Source organism: Epinephelus fuscoguttatus, linkage group LG12 (assembly GCF_011397635.1).
Source record: "Epinephelus fuscoguttatus linkage group LG12, E.fuscoguttatus.final_Chr_v1".
Classification (NCBI taxonomy): Eukaryota; Metazoa; Chordata; class Actinopteri; order Perciformes; family Serranidae; genus Epinephelus; species Epinephelus fuscoguttatus.
In genome coordinates, this window is record NC_064763.1 from 22,435,071 (window position 1) to 22,455,787 (window position 20,717).

At 40.4% G+C, this 20,717-nt stretch overlaps 1 protein-coding gene across 4 annotated transcripts in view; it reads right to left on the reverse strand.

The window, feature by feature from the left end:
* Positions 1–20,717, reverse strand: part of ncor1 (nuclear receptor corepressor 1) — an 82,538-nt gene that overhangs the window by 39,550 nt on the left and 22,271 nt on the right. For all 4 annotated transcript variants that reach the window (XM_049591442.1, XM_049591441.1, XM_049591440.1 and 1 more), the window contains exons 11-16: positions 20,577–20,667; positions 19,890–20,068; positions 19,687–19,741; positions 18,542–18,643; positions 4,678–4,808; positions 2,739–3,034 (exon numbers count right to left, since the gene is read on the reverse strand). In XM_049591442.1, the coding sequence (XP_049447399.1) occupies positions 2,739–3,034; positions 4,678–4,808; positions 18,542–18,643; positions 19,687–19,741; positions 19,890–20,068; positions 20,577–20,667 (854 nt within the window). The remainder of the gene's footprint in view (positions 1–2,738; positions 3,035–4,677; positions 4,809–18,541; positions 18,644–19,686; positions 19,742–19,889; positions 20,069–20,576; positions 20,668–20,717) is intronic.

The following is a 20,717-nucleotide window of genomic DNA, read 5'->3' on the forward strand; positions in this document are numbered from 1 at the left end:
GAAAAGAAGACGCAAAGAGGGCAAAGCAAACAGGACAAGCGGCGGCAGAGAATAAACATCGGTGATGTTTTACAGCGACGGAGGGGGTTCATGAAGGACAATAACCTATATCGTAATATGGTTTATATCTTCACCTCATTGCTCGTTGCTTCGGATATGTTACCGGCAGAGACACTGCTCTCTGTCACAGATGACGCCATTTTTCCAAAGTGTTGTGGTCCTTGGAGGCCACCGTAACTTTGCCGACGGGAGGGGTGAGCAGAGGCGAGCGAGTGAGCGCTGCAATCTAGAATCTAAACGCTACATGTCGGGTTTTCAACCCATTTTACACACTGGCCCTTTAAGTAAATTTATTATAAAATAGTTCAACCTTTCTTATAATAGTTATTTTTTTAAACTTTATAACAGTATTCTATTTACCTTTATTGCAATAGTACTTCACTTAACTTTATTATAACAATATTTAATTTACTTTATTATATCTGAACTTTATTTACCTTTCTATAACAGCACTTTATTTAACTTCATTATAATAGTACTTTAATCAACTTAATTATAATGGTACTGAATTTAACTTTATAACGATACATTAACTTTATTGTAGTAACTCTTTATCTAACTTTATAAGTATTTCAGTAGTCTACAGTAGTTTAGAGGAGATTTCAAAATATTGAGATATATATATTGTGTATCTCCATATCACCTAAAAAGGTTGTGATAATATTTACAGGACATATCGACCAGTGCTACACTCCATTATCTTTTATCAATAGTAGTAATAGATAGAAGAGACTTCATAGAAGCCAAAATACATCGAGACATAATCTTTCAAGAGATGCATCTATGACTCTATTTTTATCTTCCACCCCTTAGATACACAAAATCCACGACGCAGAGATTACAGTTGACTCAGTCCTATGTAAAGCATGATACGCCCAGAACGAGGCCAGAAAGGTCAGAGGGTTGAGAGGATGGAAGGACACAGTGCAGACGGTTAGTTAATCACATTATAGGGCAGACCTTGCATAACTCAGACTGTTGAGAGAGGTAGAGCTCAGCAGACAGCAGAGGGACGGAGCAGGTGGCAGAGAAGCAACTTACAAAACAGTGAATTAATGATACAGCTTAACACCACAACAGGCTTAGCACACGGGGACTTCTTGGATACCTGAAAACCTGAGCTAGCATTGTCAGAGTGACAGACTCCAAAAGGGTGGAAGAGCACCAAGTGCGTGACTGAGTACCATGAGCAGAGCAGCACATTGCCATGGTGATGGACAGACTGCATTCAGCTTCCTGAGTGGACTGCAGCGCAGGACAGAGTCTGTCTGACACTTGGCACTGAGTGCCTGAAACCAACTGTCCACTCTCAGTCTATAAACAGCTGATGAATCTGCACATTTTGAGAAGGAGGAAGCCAGCAGAGCTATATTCTGACATGTCTAACACTTGTTTGCATGTGTGGCTATTCAATTGTCCCAGCTCGTAACACGAAAAGCTAACACTATGAACAGTATCTTTAGCTGACTGTGACAATTTAGAAGCTAAATGTGATGCCAGAGAATGGAGGCTGTGGTCACTTCCATAAATTGCTGCAAGGTTTTTGGCATGTTTCAACCTGAACCATGTTTTTGTGTCTAAGCGATTAATGGAAACAACAGCTTTTCAAATTGGTCCTTAATTGAATGAGACCTCTGCAGGCGGCAGCATTGAATAGGCTGCGATGTAAACATGTGGGGCATGTTTATGCTGTAAATGTATGTCCACTTAAAGTTCTGGTTTTTCGGCAGACAGGCTCAGATTGTTATTCTAAGTGTCTGACAACTTATGGAGAGGATCCCTACAGAGATAGACCTCTGTTGAAGAGTGAGATCCTTTTTTAAAGCCAGAAACAGCTCTAAAATTGCTATCATCAAACCCACCAGACTCCATCTAAATAAACAGTATTTTTATTACTCTAAGTCAACAGAAACAAAATAATTCACAAAAACTGTCTTGATGCATCTTTCCACTGTTCCTACAATCAACAAATCTGGTTTGGCTAAAATAAACCCTTAATTCTCCCAGTTAGATGTGAAAATATGCTGACTCCATATATACTAAAATTACTGTTTATTTAAATGGGGTCTGGAGGCTGTGGTGATCTCTGTATGGATCCTCTATTTAAGTTGTCAGAAGTTGTCGGACACTCATAATAATAATCTGAGCCTGTCAGTGGCTACAATGAGTACTTATAGTGGACATAAATTGGTGGTGTGAACACGCCTTACATTGCAGCCTGTTTTGCCGCTGCCAGCTGCAGCTTAGACACAAAAACATGGGAAAATAGGGTCCAGGTTAGAAAATACAGAACTCACCCTTTGATGCAATTAAAGGGTTAATGTTACCATCAAAAGACCATCCCATCTAAACAATTCCTGTGTCTAATCTTTGCAGGTTATATGCAAGGTATATAAACTGAGTGCAAACTGTGTATAAAACTGAGTGGGTATCCCCTTCAAATAAATTCAACAAGTGGCACAGCCATCGAAAAAATGTTCTGTAACGTTCAGTGCCTTGCCAAAAAATATAATAACAGCATTACTGCTTCAACTTGAAAAACTAATCTAGTGCAAACATTCTTTTCTTCCTGTGAAATACTGTTCTTAATGTGAGCTCCCTTTCCCTCAATTTTGTGTCAGCAAGTGTGGAGCTGTGTTGTAAAAAGACTTGCAGAGAGCATCCCCAAGAGGATTCACCTTTATTAGCATCCATGGAAGCTACTGGAGTCTGGGGTTTTGCAGGCTCCTTCATGGACTTCTGCATCGGATCTGGCTTAGGGAGCTGCGGAGGATCTGGCAAGGCAGGCTCAGGGGCAGGGGGAGGTGCCTCCTCAGCCGCCACAGATGCAGCCTCATTGGCCATGGAGCGTGTGGTGATCCTTCCCTTACGGCGGCCCTGGCTGTTGGCAGTCTTCCTGCCACGCGGCGTGTTTTGCTCCTTTCCGTCCTCGTCCTCCCCACCGTCACACTTGTCTTTGTCCTTGCCAATGTCCCTGTGGTTTTTGGAAGAGGGGGAAAACACAGCTTTAGAGACTGTTGGTACAGCAAATATCTATTCCCTTTTGACTCAGCAATAACAGGCTCTTTTTGTGATCTGGTATTTTCCTTCATGACTAAACACACAAGAAAGTCAGGGTATACATTTAAAAACTATACCTTTCCTTTTGGAAAAAGTATAGTAATTTTTTTTTGGACTATATATTGCATTTTATATATATTTTTTTAAATTAATTTTTATTTTTTTGCATTGCCATTACCATCTCTCTATTTATTTTTATTCATTTATTTGTTTTCTACTATGCATTTTTATCTTCATCCCCCCCCCCCGATTTTTTTCTTTATTTTTTTTTATGAAGTCTTTTTAACTTAATTTGAATTAACACTGTTACTATTTCTCCATATATAGAGAGGTATTTATCTATGTACATACTTGCCCAGAAATGGGCACAGAAACTTAAGACACTGACCTACTGATTCATGTATGCCCTGAAACGTTCAATAAATAAAAATGTGAAAAATAATATAATTATGATTTGTTAATACCAGAGCCAGATACACTTGTTAACAAGCTAGCAGGTTGTCTTGTCTGTTAGCCACATGCTAAAACTGACACTGCTATCCCCCTCCAAGTCTCCTCTCAGCCATACATCACTCTACCAAGAGCCTGGCGAAGTGAAATCCTCCTGCAACTGCACTGTTTCTGGTAATCATTGATTTATCATCACATGATCATAACGAGCAGTTTAATACTTGAATCTTACAATATGATATGTGTCACCTCCTGCACCATTGAAGCTGAATGTGAAGCCATATTTGTGAATTCTTCACTGCTGTGTTCATTGCTTCACAAACAGAATAAGCTACACTCGTGTCTTGTTTATAGGTTTGGCAACTATTATTGATATACACATTTGTAACTGCCCAGGGTCTTTGGACTAGCAAGGGTGAAATGTTTACAATCTGGCTGTCAAATACCAGCATGTATTTTACATAAGAGCATTAAAAGAAATCAAGCTGCCAATGTACGGCGACACTTAACTGAAAGCACTGAAACATCATGTAGCGCTGCCAGGATGCTGCAATTGCAACAATTAACACAAATGCAACCAATCCCATGAAGATGCAGACATGCGTGACACAAATGTATCACATTCACCAACAAATATTACCACTAAAGCCATGCAAGGCAGGGAGGTAAACTGTCTTGCAACGCATGCAACATTACGGTGGAACGCTAACAGTATCAACTGTCACAATTTTCTACTGCAACATACACCTGGAGAATGGCTGAAACGCGCTGACAACAGGCCAATCACCGTGTCCGAGGTCGCTTCATCAGGGTCTAGGTGATCAAGGTGTGCTACGTTAACTACGCAGGTTAACAGTAGTCTTGTATAAGTTACAAACTCAGAACAGTGCGGTTTTGTTCTCACTGGAGCAAAATGCCTTCTTTAAAAAAATTATAGGAAAAAAACAGACTTTTTAGGCTATGAATACCCCAGAAATGTCTGCAAAATCCTGGAGGAACTTAATACAATTCATTTACCTAACACACCTTTATCAGAATTTTCACCGAGTATGGACCAAAGCTTTACCTGCAGAGCCACACCAGGACAAACAGCCATTCAAAACTCACCTAGGATCCTCCTTTTCATCTTTCTCTTCCTCGTCCTTCTTTTCCTCGTCCTCTTTTTTCTCGGATTTCTCAGATTTATCCTCTTCGTTTTTGTCGTCCGACTTATCTTCTTGCGAGGGACGTGTTATTTGCTGGAGACAGAACACAGGGAAAACAGTTCAGTGACAGTGATTTAGGTTGAAGTCGATACAATGCAGGGAATACTTTTGTCTTCTAGAAGCTTTATACCTGCCTAATAACCTTTACTACACCCCTCCTGACATGTTTATAAACTTCCTGGTCCACTTTTCCTGCATCCTATCAAGCAACAGATATCTTGCAATGGTACAGCAGAGGCTGAATTAGCCCTGTGAGCCCAGAGGACCATCTAAAATCGTAGGCCTAAATAGTCTCTCTTAAACAAATATTCAAGAGCAAAGGTAAAACTAAAGTTACAAGATGAAAGGCCTAGTCGTACATTCTGTGCAGATAGGTTGAAGGCTGTGTCATATTTTGATGATCTTCACTTAGTCCAACATCTGCCGAAACATAAGCAACACAAACAAACCGCTGCCTTGTTACAAAATTAAGAAATCTGGAGTGTGGCCAGTTCTCATGCTCCTTTGTCTCTGTAAATTCCTCACTGAGAAAATGAATGATGAACTTTATACATAACATGCAACAACTAAAAGCGACATCTATGTAGAGACAAGGATCATCTTGATGCTTTAAATTGAAAAGGGTCGAGGTTTAGCTCATCAGAAGCATAATGCATTCACTTGGACTGTCTCTGAATTAATGAGATTATAATATCAGAATTATGAGGTAGGTCGTCACGGGAAAAACATTTCTGCTCTTCGTCCTATTATCTTGTTAGTTCAGGAAAAAAAAAAAAGATTTTTTTCCCATGAAAACTTTTCTAGGAATTCTGAGATGATAATCTTGTTATTTCGGAAAAACAAGGCAAATATTTTTATTCTCGAGTGAAAGCACAACTTTGTTGAAGAGTTCAGATGAATACAGCCTACGAGAGGACAAGTTAAAGCATCATTCAAAAGGGAATTTTAAAAACAGGTCCGACAGAGTGATTGAGGACAGAGCAACATTCTTTATCATCACTGCTGGCGCAGTAACCACAGAAAGCTTCCTCCTGCCTGTTCCATGAAAGTGCTGTGCTGGAACAAGTCTGGCTATGCCAAGCCAAACATCCCATGCTGGTACCAGATGGGGCCAAGGAATGTGCTCCACTCAATGGTAAAGGCAAAAGATATGGACTGAGTCAAAGACAGTGGTGCAACTTTTTAAAAAAAAAAAAAAAAAAAAAACAGGGCTGTGGCCGTCTGTCTGTTTCACAACAACGTCGTTCAGCACACGAGGAGTCTGTCTGCGATATCACACACTGAAGTCTGATTACTTAACAACTTCACAAAAAGAGGGAGAGCGACTGTCGCAGCTGTTTGAATTAATGCCTGCTCTATCCAGCTCTAACCAAAGACCGCTAATAATCGGAGGGATTTTGCCTTCTAGGAGTGAAACTACATGACCAGCAAAATCAGATCTACAGTACTGGAATGAAAACAGCATGTGATGCTATCTGAGGTTTAACCCACATACACTGTTCAGTTCACTGTCCTCCCTTCATGTCCTTTAAATTAACTGCAAAAAAACAAAACTGGAAAATTTAATTCACGGTTGATTCATCGCTGACAGCGCTGTATTTGTCAAGACTGTTGCTTACTATGGAAAACAAGAAATGGGTAAATTATCAATAACTAAATAAATACATGTAGGAATAAATTAAATAAATGTAGGAATAAATAATAAAATGTAGAAATGGATACAGGAATGAATTAATATGAAAATATTAATGTATGAGTAAATACAGGAATAAATAAATAATTCTGGAAATAAATAAATAAATGGTAAAATAAATAGATAAATGTATAAATAAACAAATAATATAATAAATAAGTAAATGCTGAAATAAAGAAAGAAATGCATGAAAAATTAATGAATGAAAGTTGATGATTAGATAAGACAAAAATAAGTATCTTAAAATTTATTTCTGCATTTTTGTTCAACATTTATTTATTTTTGTATTTCTATGTCATTAAGTAGAAGGTCCTGAACTCTGCATTAATTTCTCTCTCTCTTTCTCTTTCTTTCTTTCTTTCAGGTTTTATTTATTTATTTCTGTATTTATTTCCAAGCTTATTTATTTATTTTTGTATTTATTTTCAAGCTTATTTATTTATTTTTGTATTGATTTCAGCATTTATATATTCTTTCATATATTTATTCATTTATTTATTTATTTTTGTATTTACTTATGCATTTATTTATCTATAAGCAACTTCTGTATTTATTTTTTGAAGCAGATCAGATCTCTCGCCAGAATTTTTGGACATGATGGTGCTATTTACAATATTGCGTGTGTTAACCCTATTTTAGAACCACTGCATGCTACACTAGCATGGGAGTATTCATAGTGACACGTGGTATGACGGCTCTACAATACAGTGTGATGACGCAGCTGTGGTGTTAAATTGTTTAAGGAAAGCCCTGCAGATTGAGAGCTCAGATTGCAGTCTGATTTATGCAGAGAAGAACATGTCAAACTTGGATTGGCTCATTGGCTCACTGACTCATTTCCTGCCCGCAGTTGTCTGCAAAGCATGTTTTTGGCACTCGCTGGTGTCCAAGACCTTTTTGCAGAGCAGACCAGTCTGTTTTAGATCTGTTATTCGCCCATACATGTCCTTCAGTGAGGTGCTGTTCTGGTTGGGTCAGGGAGCGCTAGTGTTTGACTTGGAGGTGGCCCGAGAGCCGAGGAATTCCTGCCTCTTCTCCCACACTGCGTAAAGAGCCTCCACACAGATGTTCTCCAAAAGTCAATGAGGCCCTGTGGTTCTGTGGTTCCTCAGTGTTTTTAAATGAAGCTCTTTCCTGACCTGGCTCGAATATTTTGAGAGTTTTAATTTCTCCCCTCTTTTGCTGATTCACAAGTGCTGTTTGATTTAGGAAATGACAGAGCCACAAGTCAATCTCCCCTTTCCTACCACAGAACTTAGGCCACCAGAGGAATCTCTCGCTCTATATTTGAGCAATTTCACTGCAGGAAAAGGAAATGAAAAATATACTTAATTATTGCTATGCATTACCTCTATCATTGCAATTCATTACAGATATTGCCACCATCATCTGATACAAATGCTCGGAATTTACTTCTCTGGAAACATTCCTGTAATGGAATTATATAAGACGGAGGTAAAAAAAAAAAAGTAGACAAATAGACGTAACAGCAGCACTTCACCCGATGGTGTATCTATAGCCTGAATTCATTTAGTATAAAATCAATTATCCAGCTGATGGTGACAACCACTGATCAATCATGGTGGAAAAATTGACTGTCAAAATGAAAGGTGTTGTGTCTCTCCAGGTGCTGCCCTCCACTTCCTGACCTGGAGTAGTGGGTGATTGAGCACATCGGTGCCCACTTACTCACTGGTGGTGTGGCGTTTTTGTTTTTGTTTTTTTGATGAGTCTGGAGATTGGAGCAGACGGTGCCAGCGGGTTATTTGGCGGTGTTTAGGCTGCACGTTGGTTGCAAACCTGTTGAAACTCCAGTTATAGTGTACTGAGGTCGGATTTGTCAGTGCTGTGTTATAGTCTTTGCTTATATGTTATATTCTTTGTTCTTTTTTATTTTAATAAAGTAGTTTTCAGTTTATTTATTCAAGTCTTTTGTGAATTTTATACTTTGGTTGTTAATAAATTCCTTATGTTTGCTTATCCTTGTGTTGCTTTTGATTCTTTTCCCCCTGGTTGAATTTCATTGTTACTGCCCTCATCCCCTGGGCTCAATCAGGGAGCATGAAAAAAGGTAAAAACTATCAAGCATTAGCCACAGTTACCCTGGTTACTGGGAGTTCTGGAAGGGAGAAACTGCTCATCATTGGTGCTTCAAACCCATGAAAACTACCTACCTCTAATCAACTCCTTGATAAAGTTTGCTGCCAAGCAACAGAGTGCTGCAGGAATGAGTCCTAAAAATTAGATATGAGCATTGTAAGCATGTTAGCACTTCTAGTCTCGCCACCAGACAATCAGAGATCTCCGCCTTCTGATAATCTGGGGACACTCCTTTCTAAAGTGTGTTTAACACACCGGCGAAAATGGCCGGCAACAAAGCAACGCCTCTTGCATTTTTGAAAAGGACACGCGCTCCCGGAAATGTGCGCTCCCCTTTTCTCGTCCGCAAGGAAAACAAACACACAGAGAGCTTGAAAATGGATGCCGAGAGATTTAACTCCGATTTATCAAACGTGTGCTCAGTCCATAAGATTGTGGAAATGGACTTACGGCAACTTGAGCCATTTTGTACCGCTACACGTGTTGCTAGTCGGACTATGCTTATGAGTACAAGAGTTCAGCGAGCCACCGAAGGACCGCCCTGTGGATTTACTATTGTTCCGCAATGTAGGGAGTTTTTTTAAACTCTGAAATTGTATCCACCCATCTAAACACAAAATCAGGGAGAAAGTCATCAGTCTTTAGTTAAGCAAAGCGTCTAAAGACTGACTTGTGAGTCTATAGCACTTCTGGTTCCCTCTTCTTGAAATCAATGGATTTTTGCTTGGATGCCTGAAATGAGTCCTGTGGTTCACACAAACTTTAGAGACTTTCACGTTTTGTTCTGCAACATAAAATGTGTCAGTAAATCTACATCTTTAAGCTTTTAAGCGTCTAAGAGTGCTTTCACACCTGTCCTGTTTGGTTCAGTTCAATCGAACTCAAGTTCTTTTTCCCCCTAAGTGTGCTTCATTTGGGCAGGTGTGAACACAGCAATTGCACTCTGGTGCACACCAAAACAACCGGACCGAGACCTTCTTTAAGATGTGGTCTCGATCCGGTTACAAACGAACACTGGTGCGGTTCGTTTGTGGCAAACTGGATCTGAACCAACTGCAGTCACATGACACATTGTTTGGGTTAAACATGAGCATGTTACAGTCCTGGAGGATTATTAATGTGCACCTCCTCTTGCACTCCCTTAATATGCACATTCAGCACATCCAATGCATCAAAACATTGTTTTCTAGTTGGAGCCGCGCCTCGTTTTCAAACTGTATGGTTTGACTAAAATGAACAATGACAGCAATATAGTCCACGATGAGCAGCGCTAAAATCAACCTGCGTAGTTGTCCCTCCATTGTGACATTAGAAAGTGTCATATTTATCTTGCAAGTGTACTCTTCTTCAATGTTTTGTTTACTTCCTGGATTTTTCCCACATGGAAATTCTGACCAAGAGCAGCTTTCTCACATAAGGCATTTTACCTGGTCCTCTTGTAAATGCTGCCGTGAGAACACAAACCAACTCTAGGCAATTATACAGCTTTGAAACAATGATTCGGACCAAAGCAGGCGAACTCTAGCTCTGAGAGCACCTTTAAAAAGGGCGGTTGCTAACAAGTGGCTAAATGAGACTCTAGAACATGATCACACTGAACATAGTCTTACAGCCTCATTGTGGTGGTGGTGTTAAAGTCATGCAACGTGGTGCAGTTTGTTTATAGCCTAACGTTAGCATTTTACTATCGGTCTTTGCTATTCTGTGAGCTTAACTTTGCCTACCAGAACAGCAATATTATTTCAGTGACATTTCACCACTTAAAATTTTCAAAACAGTTCCAGCAAAATTGAGCTCAGTGTCATATTTTTCATCTTTCAGCTTATAAAATGTTGCACTGACAACTGCACATTACTCGAGTACTAGAGTGTGCTGTGTTTGCAAGTTAGATAAAAACTGTGGCCTTTTTGGTACAGCAGATCATATTTAAGGGATCTGTGTAGTAAAACTGGATTTTTGCAGCACTGCAGTGCAAGCTGTAATTCCTGCTCTGGCCCCCTCCACAGTACAAACTCTTTGTTTTTACACTTGTTTTTGTTTCTACTGATATACATTTGGGTTTTTTTTTATTTATTTATTGGTTTATATGATATCTGTTTTAGTCAAAACCCAGCAATTTCTCTAATTTAGAAAGCATTTGTAAGCACTGATAATACTGAAAACAGATCACATCTTTAAAATGTGATTAAAGTGCATCAAGAGCTCCGAGACAACTTGGGTTGCAACTTACAATTATTTTCATTATCTATTAATCTGCCCATTATTTTTCAGTTTGTCAATAAAATGTCAGAAACCGTATAACATGCCCTGTGTAATTTCCCAGAGGACAAAGGGACATCTTTAAATGGCACGTTTTATCTGACCAACAGTCCGTAAATCCAAAGTAATTTAGTTTATTATTGTGTATGACAAAGAAAAGGATCAAGTTCTCACATTTAAGAAGCATGAAACCAGCAAATTCTTATTTGATTATCAAAACAGTTGCTGCCCGTATGATAACTACCACATAACTGCAACTTCTTGCTGTGTGAACTGCACAACAAACTGAAATAAGCCATTTTTTTTACATAGTGAAGCTCAGGGAGGTCACTGAAATAAAAGTTGCACAATCACTGAGCAACTGCACTTCCTCCAGTTCTGATGTAGATCAATATTCCACCACAATAAATATTCGATATCAATTACACATGATCGTAAAACGCCACACTGAACTGCAGCTTGTCCTGCGCTGACCTGCATATAAACAATCTCGTACAAACACGAGCAAAGCTGCAGGAAAAAACACAAACAAACGGATAATTGCTGAAAATGTTCCTTCACTGTGAACACCTCACTATATTGATGCTGTTTTTGTCAGAGCAGAGCAATATAAGAGAGAAGAAGTCAAAATCTACTTTTGAAAATAACCAATGAAGTGGTGGCAGACACAGAGGGGGGTGTAACCTGTGAAGGGTTTCACAAGAGTGTGTGTTTACTGTTGTGTTTTTGTGCATTCACAAGCCAAGCCAGGATGTTAATTTAGATCAGAGGTGCAGTTATTAGGATTCAGCTGACATGGGGGGACATAAACTTCCAAATTTGAAGCACATTTGCTCAAGGAATGTTATAAAGCCGCCAGTGTGTCTGCTGCCTAACACACTCTGCACTATGAAATATGACATTAAAAAACTTATTCCGCCATTTTCTCCTCTCAAAAGTCCGTTCCTCATTGCATAAATACACACGTACTCCACATAGTCTCGGCTTGACTGTTAAATCAAAAACCATGTCCGCACATGTCCTAGAAAAAATATCCTAAAATAGCTGAGTTAGCCTGCCTACAAGCCTCAAGTAACGGCCCAAGCAACAGAGCAATAGAAAATATGACAGACAAAAATGAGAAGATACAACGCAAGAGAAATAAACTGAGTGACAACTAAAAAGCAAACACTGTGGTTTCAAAGCTGGTGACATACCTGCAAGCTCATTTGCTGGTCATAAACCCCCCTTTGCTCTGCTGTGAGCCACAGCTTACTGGTGTTGCAAATGTGAGTTTACCCTCCAGTGCTTCCATAGCGGTGGTAACGGTAGCAGTAGAGGGGCAGGACAGCACCATAGCAGAGCTCCTTAGAAGGGCTGCCGGGCCACGGCACCGCCGCACATATTCCGGGAAAGCGTGTCATCAGGCCGCTTAAGCCGCCCAAAGAATTGTCCATCTCACATGCACGCACTAATCTATGCAGGGTCACTCAAGGTAATCCCTGCCGAGCACTCCTCTTTGATTGGCACTCACAGCAGCACAGTGAGTTTTTGGGCCTGTCAGATGGCTGGGCTGTACCAACTCAGCTTGTTCACAGAGGGGGAACTCTCTCTATCTCTCTCCCTCTCTCGCTGAGCGCAACAGAAGAAAGAGGAAATGAAAAAAAAAAACAACAGCACACACTCAGCGGATAAGCTGCCAGCGCTGACTCTGTCTCGCTCAGGGTTTTTTCACCCAGTTTCACTCACTCGCCCTACATTCCACTGCTCTTGCTTTTGCTCACTCTGTCCTCTTCCTTCCCTCTCTAATGACTCACTCTACTCACTCGGACTGCGTTTGTTAAGGCACACCAGTAGCTTGGAAATCCACTTCATCCCGCTGTGCATTAAAGCAAAGAGGAAAAAACAACAGTACTCACAACATTCTCAACGACCACGAGATGGTTTAAGAGAAGGGAGGAAAAAAAAAAAAAAAAAAAAGCACTGGAGCCAATTACGCAACTGACCTGAATGTCAAGACGATGATAGAGACCATCTTACATCTGCTTTTAGTGATAATCCATTGAAATTATGTTTATATGTGTTCCAATGCTACAAAGTTTGTGTAAAAACAATACTGCAGGAAACACATTAAATGACTACGAAATATTGGGCGTTTTTGGGCAGGAGGAACTTTTTCACAATTTTACAAAACCTCTTTTACATTAGGCATTTTCTGATTAAACAGTTCAGGGATTCCCTGAGAGGAACTGCCCACTGGGGAGCTCCTTCAAGCACTACCTATAGGGTTCGGCAATTAATCGAAACCGACATTCAGAGGCTATAACTGATGTAATCTTGCCCATGTCGGTATTTTCTAAAATTCTGTTAATACTCTCCCCACTGTGTGTGTTAATGCACTGTCCAGCCTGCGACCTGGAGGCAACATGGAGGAGAACTCAAACACTGAGTCAACTGAGTTGCTTGTACCAGAGTCAAAATACCGTGTCCATCGTTTAGACACATTTTGATTTTCGTGAAGACGACACCGAACACAAAGAAATCAAATGTAAACACTGCAGGAAAAAAAAGTTTCAGCGACCAAAGGTAATACCGGCAATCTGTTTCAGCACTTGGAGCACAATTACGTTACTAAATATGAACAGTGCCCGGCTCGAGAAAAAGAAAGAGACTGACAAGCACCAGCAACAAGTGCCTCCGCAAAGCAGCTCTCGATAACACAAGCATTTACAAAGGCTGCATGATATGAAAAAGATTCAAGAAACTAGTTCATCTGTGTGTTTCCTTAAATTATGTTAAAACCATAAAGATAAGATATGCACGCTTTCATTAGAAAAAATATCCCAGCTTTAATAGTTGAGCATATTTACAGTACGAACCTCGTCAGTGAAATATGAGGGCAAAATAACAAAAACAAAATCATCAGTCATTAATCATAACTGAGGTATGATGTTCAATTAATCGTGATATTGATTTGAGGTCATATTGCCCAGCCTTAACCACATACCTTCCAATGGCATTTTTCTGTTCAGATTCGCACCACCAGCAGCAACACTGAAGTTACATATTGCAAGCTGGCTGACAGTTAATACAGCAATGTCAAGTTCGCGTCGATGAATCAAAACCGCATTGTATTTCCCCCGTTGCTCAGTAAAGCCTGGACTCCACTGTCACACAATGTGTTCTCTTCCTTTGTTCTTCATTATGAGCCAGTGTTTGTGTTTTGTTTAGTCTGTTGTTTACAAGGGTACCAGGTTTTTAAAAATAGCAGTTGCCGGTGCTGCTTTGGCTTATGTGTTCGTCCGATCAACGTACACCTTCATCATTTATGCTTCCTCTTGTGCAGGAGGAGTACATACTCTGGAATAGGAGCTCAAAAACGACCTCAAAATGGCGTTCTAAGAAGCAGTCATGGATAGTTCTTACAGTGCGGACACAACGAAAAAGGGGGGATTCTAAAGCTAGGGATGTGCAAGATTAGTCAACTAGGCGATTACACTTTATTACCCTCTCTAGTCGGTACCAGAAATACTTGTTGGTGAAACTTTAAGGTAAATGGGAGGAGTCTGAATCAACATACGACTCTGAACATCAACAGCTCTCCTGCTCTCCCTGTTTCACACACAAACACTCATGTTCACCCTCAGATTCAATGGATGGAACCATGTGCACTCAACCGGTACAAGTCGGCAGCTGTCAACGGACGTTCAACGAGGAAAGTATGTCAGAGCGTCACACACACTCACTTCAATTGGATGTCTTCTTGCTGGGCAGAGCGAGACAGGTGTTTAGAGGCGCACTTGAGATCCCGACAAGACTGGACTTATGTGTGAGTGTGTGTCACTTTGTGCCGTCACCTATGCATGAAAGAGTTAGCCTACCACATGAGCTCTTACAATATACACAGTAATTTTTCAGACAATGTTCAACTCATGCTCATTTTTGACTGTTTTCTAAATGTTTTCTTTCTCTTAGACTAGTTGATTGGTCTAAGTTCGGACTTCTGATTGAGCATATTGGAGATTAGTCATTAGAAACATCCCTACTTAGAATTATAAAAAGGTTCAATTGTGTCCGCCAAGCAAGAACTAGGAAAGATTGTAGTTCTTAGATCTCCTATCTCAGAGCAGGTACACTTCAGCACAAGAGGGACCATGAGTGATGTAAATTTATGGTGAGTGACTGAACACAAAACACAAACAACAGCTTGTAACAAAAAACACAATGAAGAAAACAGACCAATGGACCAACAGTGAAGTCCAGGCTTTACTGAGCAGAAATGCAACGCGAGAAATACAACACGATTTTATAAATATATTTTATAGCCAGCTTACGTTATCAGCGCTCCTATTAGTGGTGCAAATGCGAACAGGAAAAAAGCCCTGGAAGGTATGTACATCTTGGCGCAGTTCCTCACAGGGAGTCCTCAGAACAGTTTGGTCCGAACACACCTCATAAAACAATGACTGAGACATCCAGTGCAAGACAGATGCTGGACTGAACATTGACAACCTCATATATATCAGTGTTCAACAGTCTGATATGAAACGAGTGTTAGACCATCCCTTTTTCTGATTATCTCCCGCAGATTTAGTGCCCCATAACTTCCAAGAAAGGAAATGTATATACCCCGCCCACCCCTATCACTCAAACAAAGCCCACTTGTCGAACTCTTCATGAATGGACGATAACAAAGTCAATGTGTTAATGATATCCCGAGTGTGTATGTATGTTGTAACACTATTAGCACAAAAAGCAAAGAAAGATTCACCGTACGAAGCAACAGCGCGCTCCAAGTACACAGAGAGTGTTTTCTTCAGTCAGCTCTCATGAGCTCACGAGCCAACACACAAAGACAATTTTCCACACTTACTTATGCCACAGAAAGATTACGTCCTCGCTCAAGTGCTGCTGGATCCATATACAATGAATGGAGCAAAATTAAAAGGCTTAATGTGGCCGAGGTGAATCACCCATGAAGAAACTGTACCAGTCACTTAGTAAAGTAACCATCATTGTGTTCAAAATGTAAATCATGAACTCTCGCACCCTCCACCTCCTCCCATGTAAAGACAGTCCACAACCAATCCACTGTGTAACACAGCAGATGTACTCAACACAGAGACAGAATGTCCTGTACAAGGACTGTGGACACATCTGTGAGGCAGGGAAAAGCCCAGTGAGGAGAAAATAGCCATCAGAATGAGTGAAACCAATATTTAATGTCAGCCAACACGGTGCTGTGAGACGGCGCATCTTTTTCTTCTGGGTTTTGGTGCAACAAAGAGCAATCTGTGTACATCAACATCTCCGTAGCCAATCTTTTTGGCATGTACTGTCAAACCTCTCAAACCAAAAACTGTCAAACCAAATCACTAGGAGGTCACCCCAGTTTGTTTCTTTACTTGATCCCGTGACAAATACTTTATCATGGAGCAACATGTAGCAGAACATTAGGATCAAGAAGATGCTAATTTCTTAAAATTCTCACAGTTTCTTCTACATATTAAAGAAATGTGAATTCCTAATTTGTCCCAAGTTGCCCTATGTTCTGAATATTACCCTTGCCCTGGCCTGAACTTTTGTCTCTGTGACACTGTGTGTTTGGAATAAATGCTGAAACTGTGTCTTTCAGAGCTAAGAACAGTATATAAGTTATTCTATGTATGTGTTTTTTAATGGATTTGAAGCAGGGCCCCAGCTAACAATTATTTTCATTAATGATTAATCTGCTAATTATTTTTTGGATGGAGAGTAAAGACATGACCGTGTGTTTGAGCCTATTATCTCTGCTGTATGTGGCTCTATAAATCAAGATTTATTTGTCATAGTATCAAGCTGCGGCGAGACAATTAATCAAATATTAATCCTGATCACAATTTTGGCTTCATCCAATTTAAATGAACATGATCATCTGCAATATTTACATTTTAAAACTTCCTCTGCTCAAAGAAAACTACACTGCTTATCAAAGCAAGCGCTTCCTGAACCAACAGCCAACCTCCACTTTTGAAGAGCTGTCTGCTGCACCTGCACCCTGCAGCTTGGGGAAAAAGTTCCTGACTGATGCGACCGCAGACGAGAAAAACGAAAATCTGTCATCAACCAGTATTGCCTGTTGTTGAAGGTATTTCTGATTTAGAACGGAACAAATCATATGCAAAGAGTGCATGAGACTTGTGTCTGCGCCGCAAACACAAATAACTTGTTAAAGCACTTTAAAAAAAACTCTCTACAATCTGCAGAGCGATGAAAGCATGAAGGCCAAGAAGAATAATGTACAAATGGAATGACACTCATTCTACAGTCGCTAACACAACCTCACAAAATCCCTGTCCTTGTCCAGTGAAAAGATAGTGTCTATGACGATAATATACTGGGAGCAACAGCTTCCTGGACACATTTTTCAGTATGTGCTAACCCCTACAATATTCATACAATTAAAGGCTCTAATTAATCTCCATTTGACTGTATGTGGTGAAGATATTGTATCTTCTACAGGTAATGCTGATGTATCTTGAGGAGAACTGACAAACAAGCCTATCAAACTGTAGCCATATTACAATAATCCAAGGGTGGTGTACTTTTAATTAAAGAGAGGTGGTTAGTACCAACTCTGCTTCCTGTTTCACTCGATAGGGTTTCTCACACATTCACTTCACAAAGGCCTGCCACAGTGGCAAGTGTTCTGACATACACTGATTCCATTACTTCCCAACCACACTCACTGCTGTTCTTTTCAATTTATTACCATTACTTAGCCAGACAAGAGACGCTATAAGCTGAAAAGTGTCTGCTCCATACAGCAGCAGCAGAGTCAGAGTCGGAGCCTGAAGTAGAAGGAGTCGGATGGAGTCATCGCGTTACGAGAGTAAGAAGAGTTGACAGACAAGACCATAGCGGATGCTTTTATGTCAAAGTGAAAACCAAAAGCAGCTGTTTGGCAATATTTCAGATTTAAACCCAATGCTAATGGGGAACCTGATAATGTTAATGAGGTAAAAGGAGTTGGTTACGCCGTGAAGCAGCCTGTCGCCTGCAGCTCGTCTAACAGCTACTCTCACCGACAAACACATCGCATTCCCTGTGACTACTTTATAATGAGGTCAACTCACACTCAACACTGTTCTGGCAGTTAAAGACTTTTGATGTGAAGCTGTAGCAGTAGGAAAAGTATGGTACGGTATTTGGAGTAAAATCAGTAACATTGGTAAAACTGGTGTTACAACTTTATTAAAAGATGGAAAAAGTGGGCGTCACCAGTGACCCGACACAGTATCGACATTTGCCGCCACATATTGATTGTCTATTTTTGGAGCTGCACACCCTGCTCTAGGAGCGAGATGAATCTGGGAAGGACACATTATGAGTGATAAGAACCAATCAGGAAGCAAACGTGGGTGTCACACTAAATGTGCTGTCAGTCTGCGGAGGAGACATGATTCATGAAACAGGTGTGGCAAACGTCAGACAAACTCAGTGCTGCAATTCAGAATGTGAAACAACCATGCCCACATCCTTCTGACTGAGCTGTCTCCATTTCAAACTCTGGTATGGTAAATACTTCTGTTTCTCTATAAAGCCTAGTAATCACACAGCTGAAGAACTGCTCTTCTTGATTTAAACTTTCGTCCTCATCTTTACTGCTCTGAAAACAAAGAGGAAGTGGACAGCATCTTGACAACCACAGAGGGAACAAACTGTAAACAAACAATTAATTAAGTTTCAGGTTTACCTGGTTCCTTCCTCTCCGTCTTCCGTAGTTTCGCCTCACCAGCGTTTTGTAGTTGTGGTTCTTCTTGGTCAAGTAGTAGTAGAGGACACAGTCAGCAACACACTGAAACAAGTAATGGCACATTGTTAGAAGATAAGAGATAAGATATGAAGGAACTTTTTTTATGCCCTGGGAGATTGCTGTGCAGCAGAAAGAAGTCGCTGGTAGAGTACAATATACAAAAAGACTTCAACATAACATAACATAACATAACATAACATAACAGTAAAGATCGAATACGATGTAATAATATGACACTGAAAATTCAAATCTTTAATTGTTTTCTTTTATGTCTGAAAAAGTTTGTCACCACTAAAGGGGCTTTCACACCACCGTGTGAGGATGGCATCAGAGGGGAAGCATTTTTGAACATGTTGTTAGAGGTATGAAGTGGTTGACAGCCATGCGAATGTGCGGAGTTCACCGTGTTGAACTTGACAGAGTTTGCTTGGCTTTGGCAGATCAAATAGCTGGCGTCACAGAAGCAAAAAGAAGATAAGATGGAGAGGCTGATAACGCTGATGACAGGTGCTTTGAAACTTGTAAGGACAACCAGAAGAAAAACGGGTCCTGGCATACTTCAGATGACGGGTAAATTGTCCAAATATGTAAAAATCTGTTGTAATTTACTACGATGACTTCCGTTGTCTTGCTACAGTATGCAGCTACAAGCTAGCTTGTAATTTGTCAGTGTTCACTGAAGCACCTGCCTGTCACTGCAGCCGTGGACCGTAGCGGCAGTAGACGCCTTTAAAAACGCTTTGCTATTGTGGGGAATGCACTTGCAAGAAGGCAGTTGTCAGGGCAGTTGGGATTAGCTTGGCCTACAGAGTGCAGAATTTTTAGTACTTCTCTTCAGTTTAAGAAAAAAAACTTTTATTATCTTGTACACAACAGACCAGAATGAGCAGTTCTAAAGGTTCTTAAAATAAATGCTTTAAGACCCACTGCTAAAGGTTTGATCACAGCCTGAAGAACTTATTTACATCACTGAAAATTGACTTTGAGAATTTGTCTTTAATGGACCCCCTGAAAATATGAATGACACGAAATCCTGCTATATATTAAATAAATGGGTACTCGTGAAAATGCAAGCAGCAGTTTACCTTTCTTTCCAAATAGGAGGCAATCAGGCCAAAGTTCTTGGGGTGTTGGACAAACCTGCAAAGAGACGCCAGTTGTTATTCATGTGCCAAAGCTGGAAATATATCAGCGCAAGTCCAAGGTGCCGTTATGGTCTATAAACCAAATCTGCACAAAAGACTTACAAGGACAAGCTGTGACTGTCAACGAAACAAAAACAACTCACTTCTCCTTAAAGATCTCCTTTTCATGTTCAGTCCAAACATTCATGAACTGCCGGGCTTTGTACACCTTCATTGGGTCGTCCATGAGGCCGTTCATGTTGATGAACTTCACTCGCCTTTGTTCGGAGTCGTACATCATGGGAGGGATGACCGACAGCTGTCTCATCTGCTTCTCGTTGTTCTGTGGAACGTGGAGAGATGGTGGTCACAGTTACTACATCACAGAACAGTTGGTAAAACCATTGTTTTGCCCAGCGCAGTGTGTTCAACCAAAATACCAAAGTAAGAAACCAAGACCTTGAGGAGCACCTTAAAATGTCCATGCTATGACGTGGTATAAAAACCTACATTTAGCCTAATTTTGGAGCATGACTTAACCCCTTCCCGACAAGCAAGAGTGGCATGGTTGGTGCTAATAAATTCCTTAGGTCTTCTAGTTTTTTTGATCACTATAGCTTTCAAATTTCGCCTAATACAGACTCTGAGAGGCAGTAATGTCGGCCGAGGACAATGGCATCCTAGCTGAGTCAAACAGGTTAAATGGATTCAAGGTGATGTAGTAAGCTACAGAGATGTCTTCCTCATAAAAACACAAACTGTGACAACTTTATTTGCGCTGTTGTCAGCTAGGTATGTAGTTTCACATCTGCACTGTAGTATATTAGATAGGCTGTCCAGTCAGTACTCACCTCCTGCTCAGAAAGGCCATCTATGATTTCAGAAATCTCGTGCTCGCTTCTTGCAATTGTTGCAGAAAGGCCTGTTCCTCGTTGTCCAACCCTGCGGAAAACACATACACAAAGTGTTACAGTTTTATTTTACATGTCACA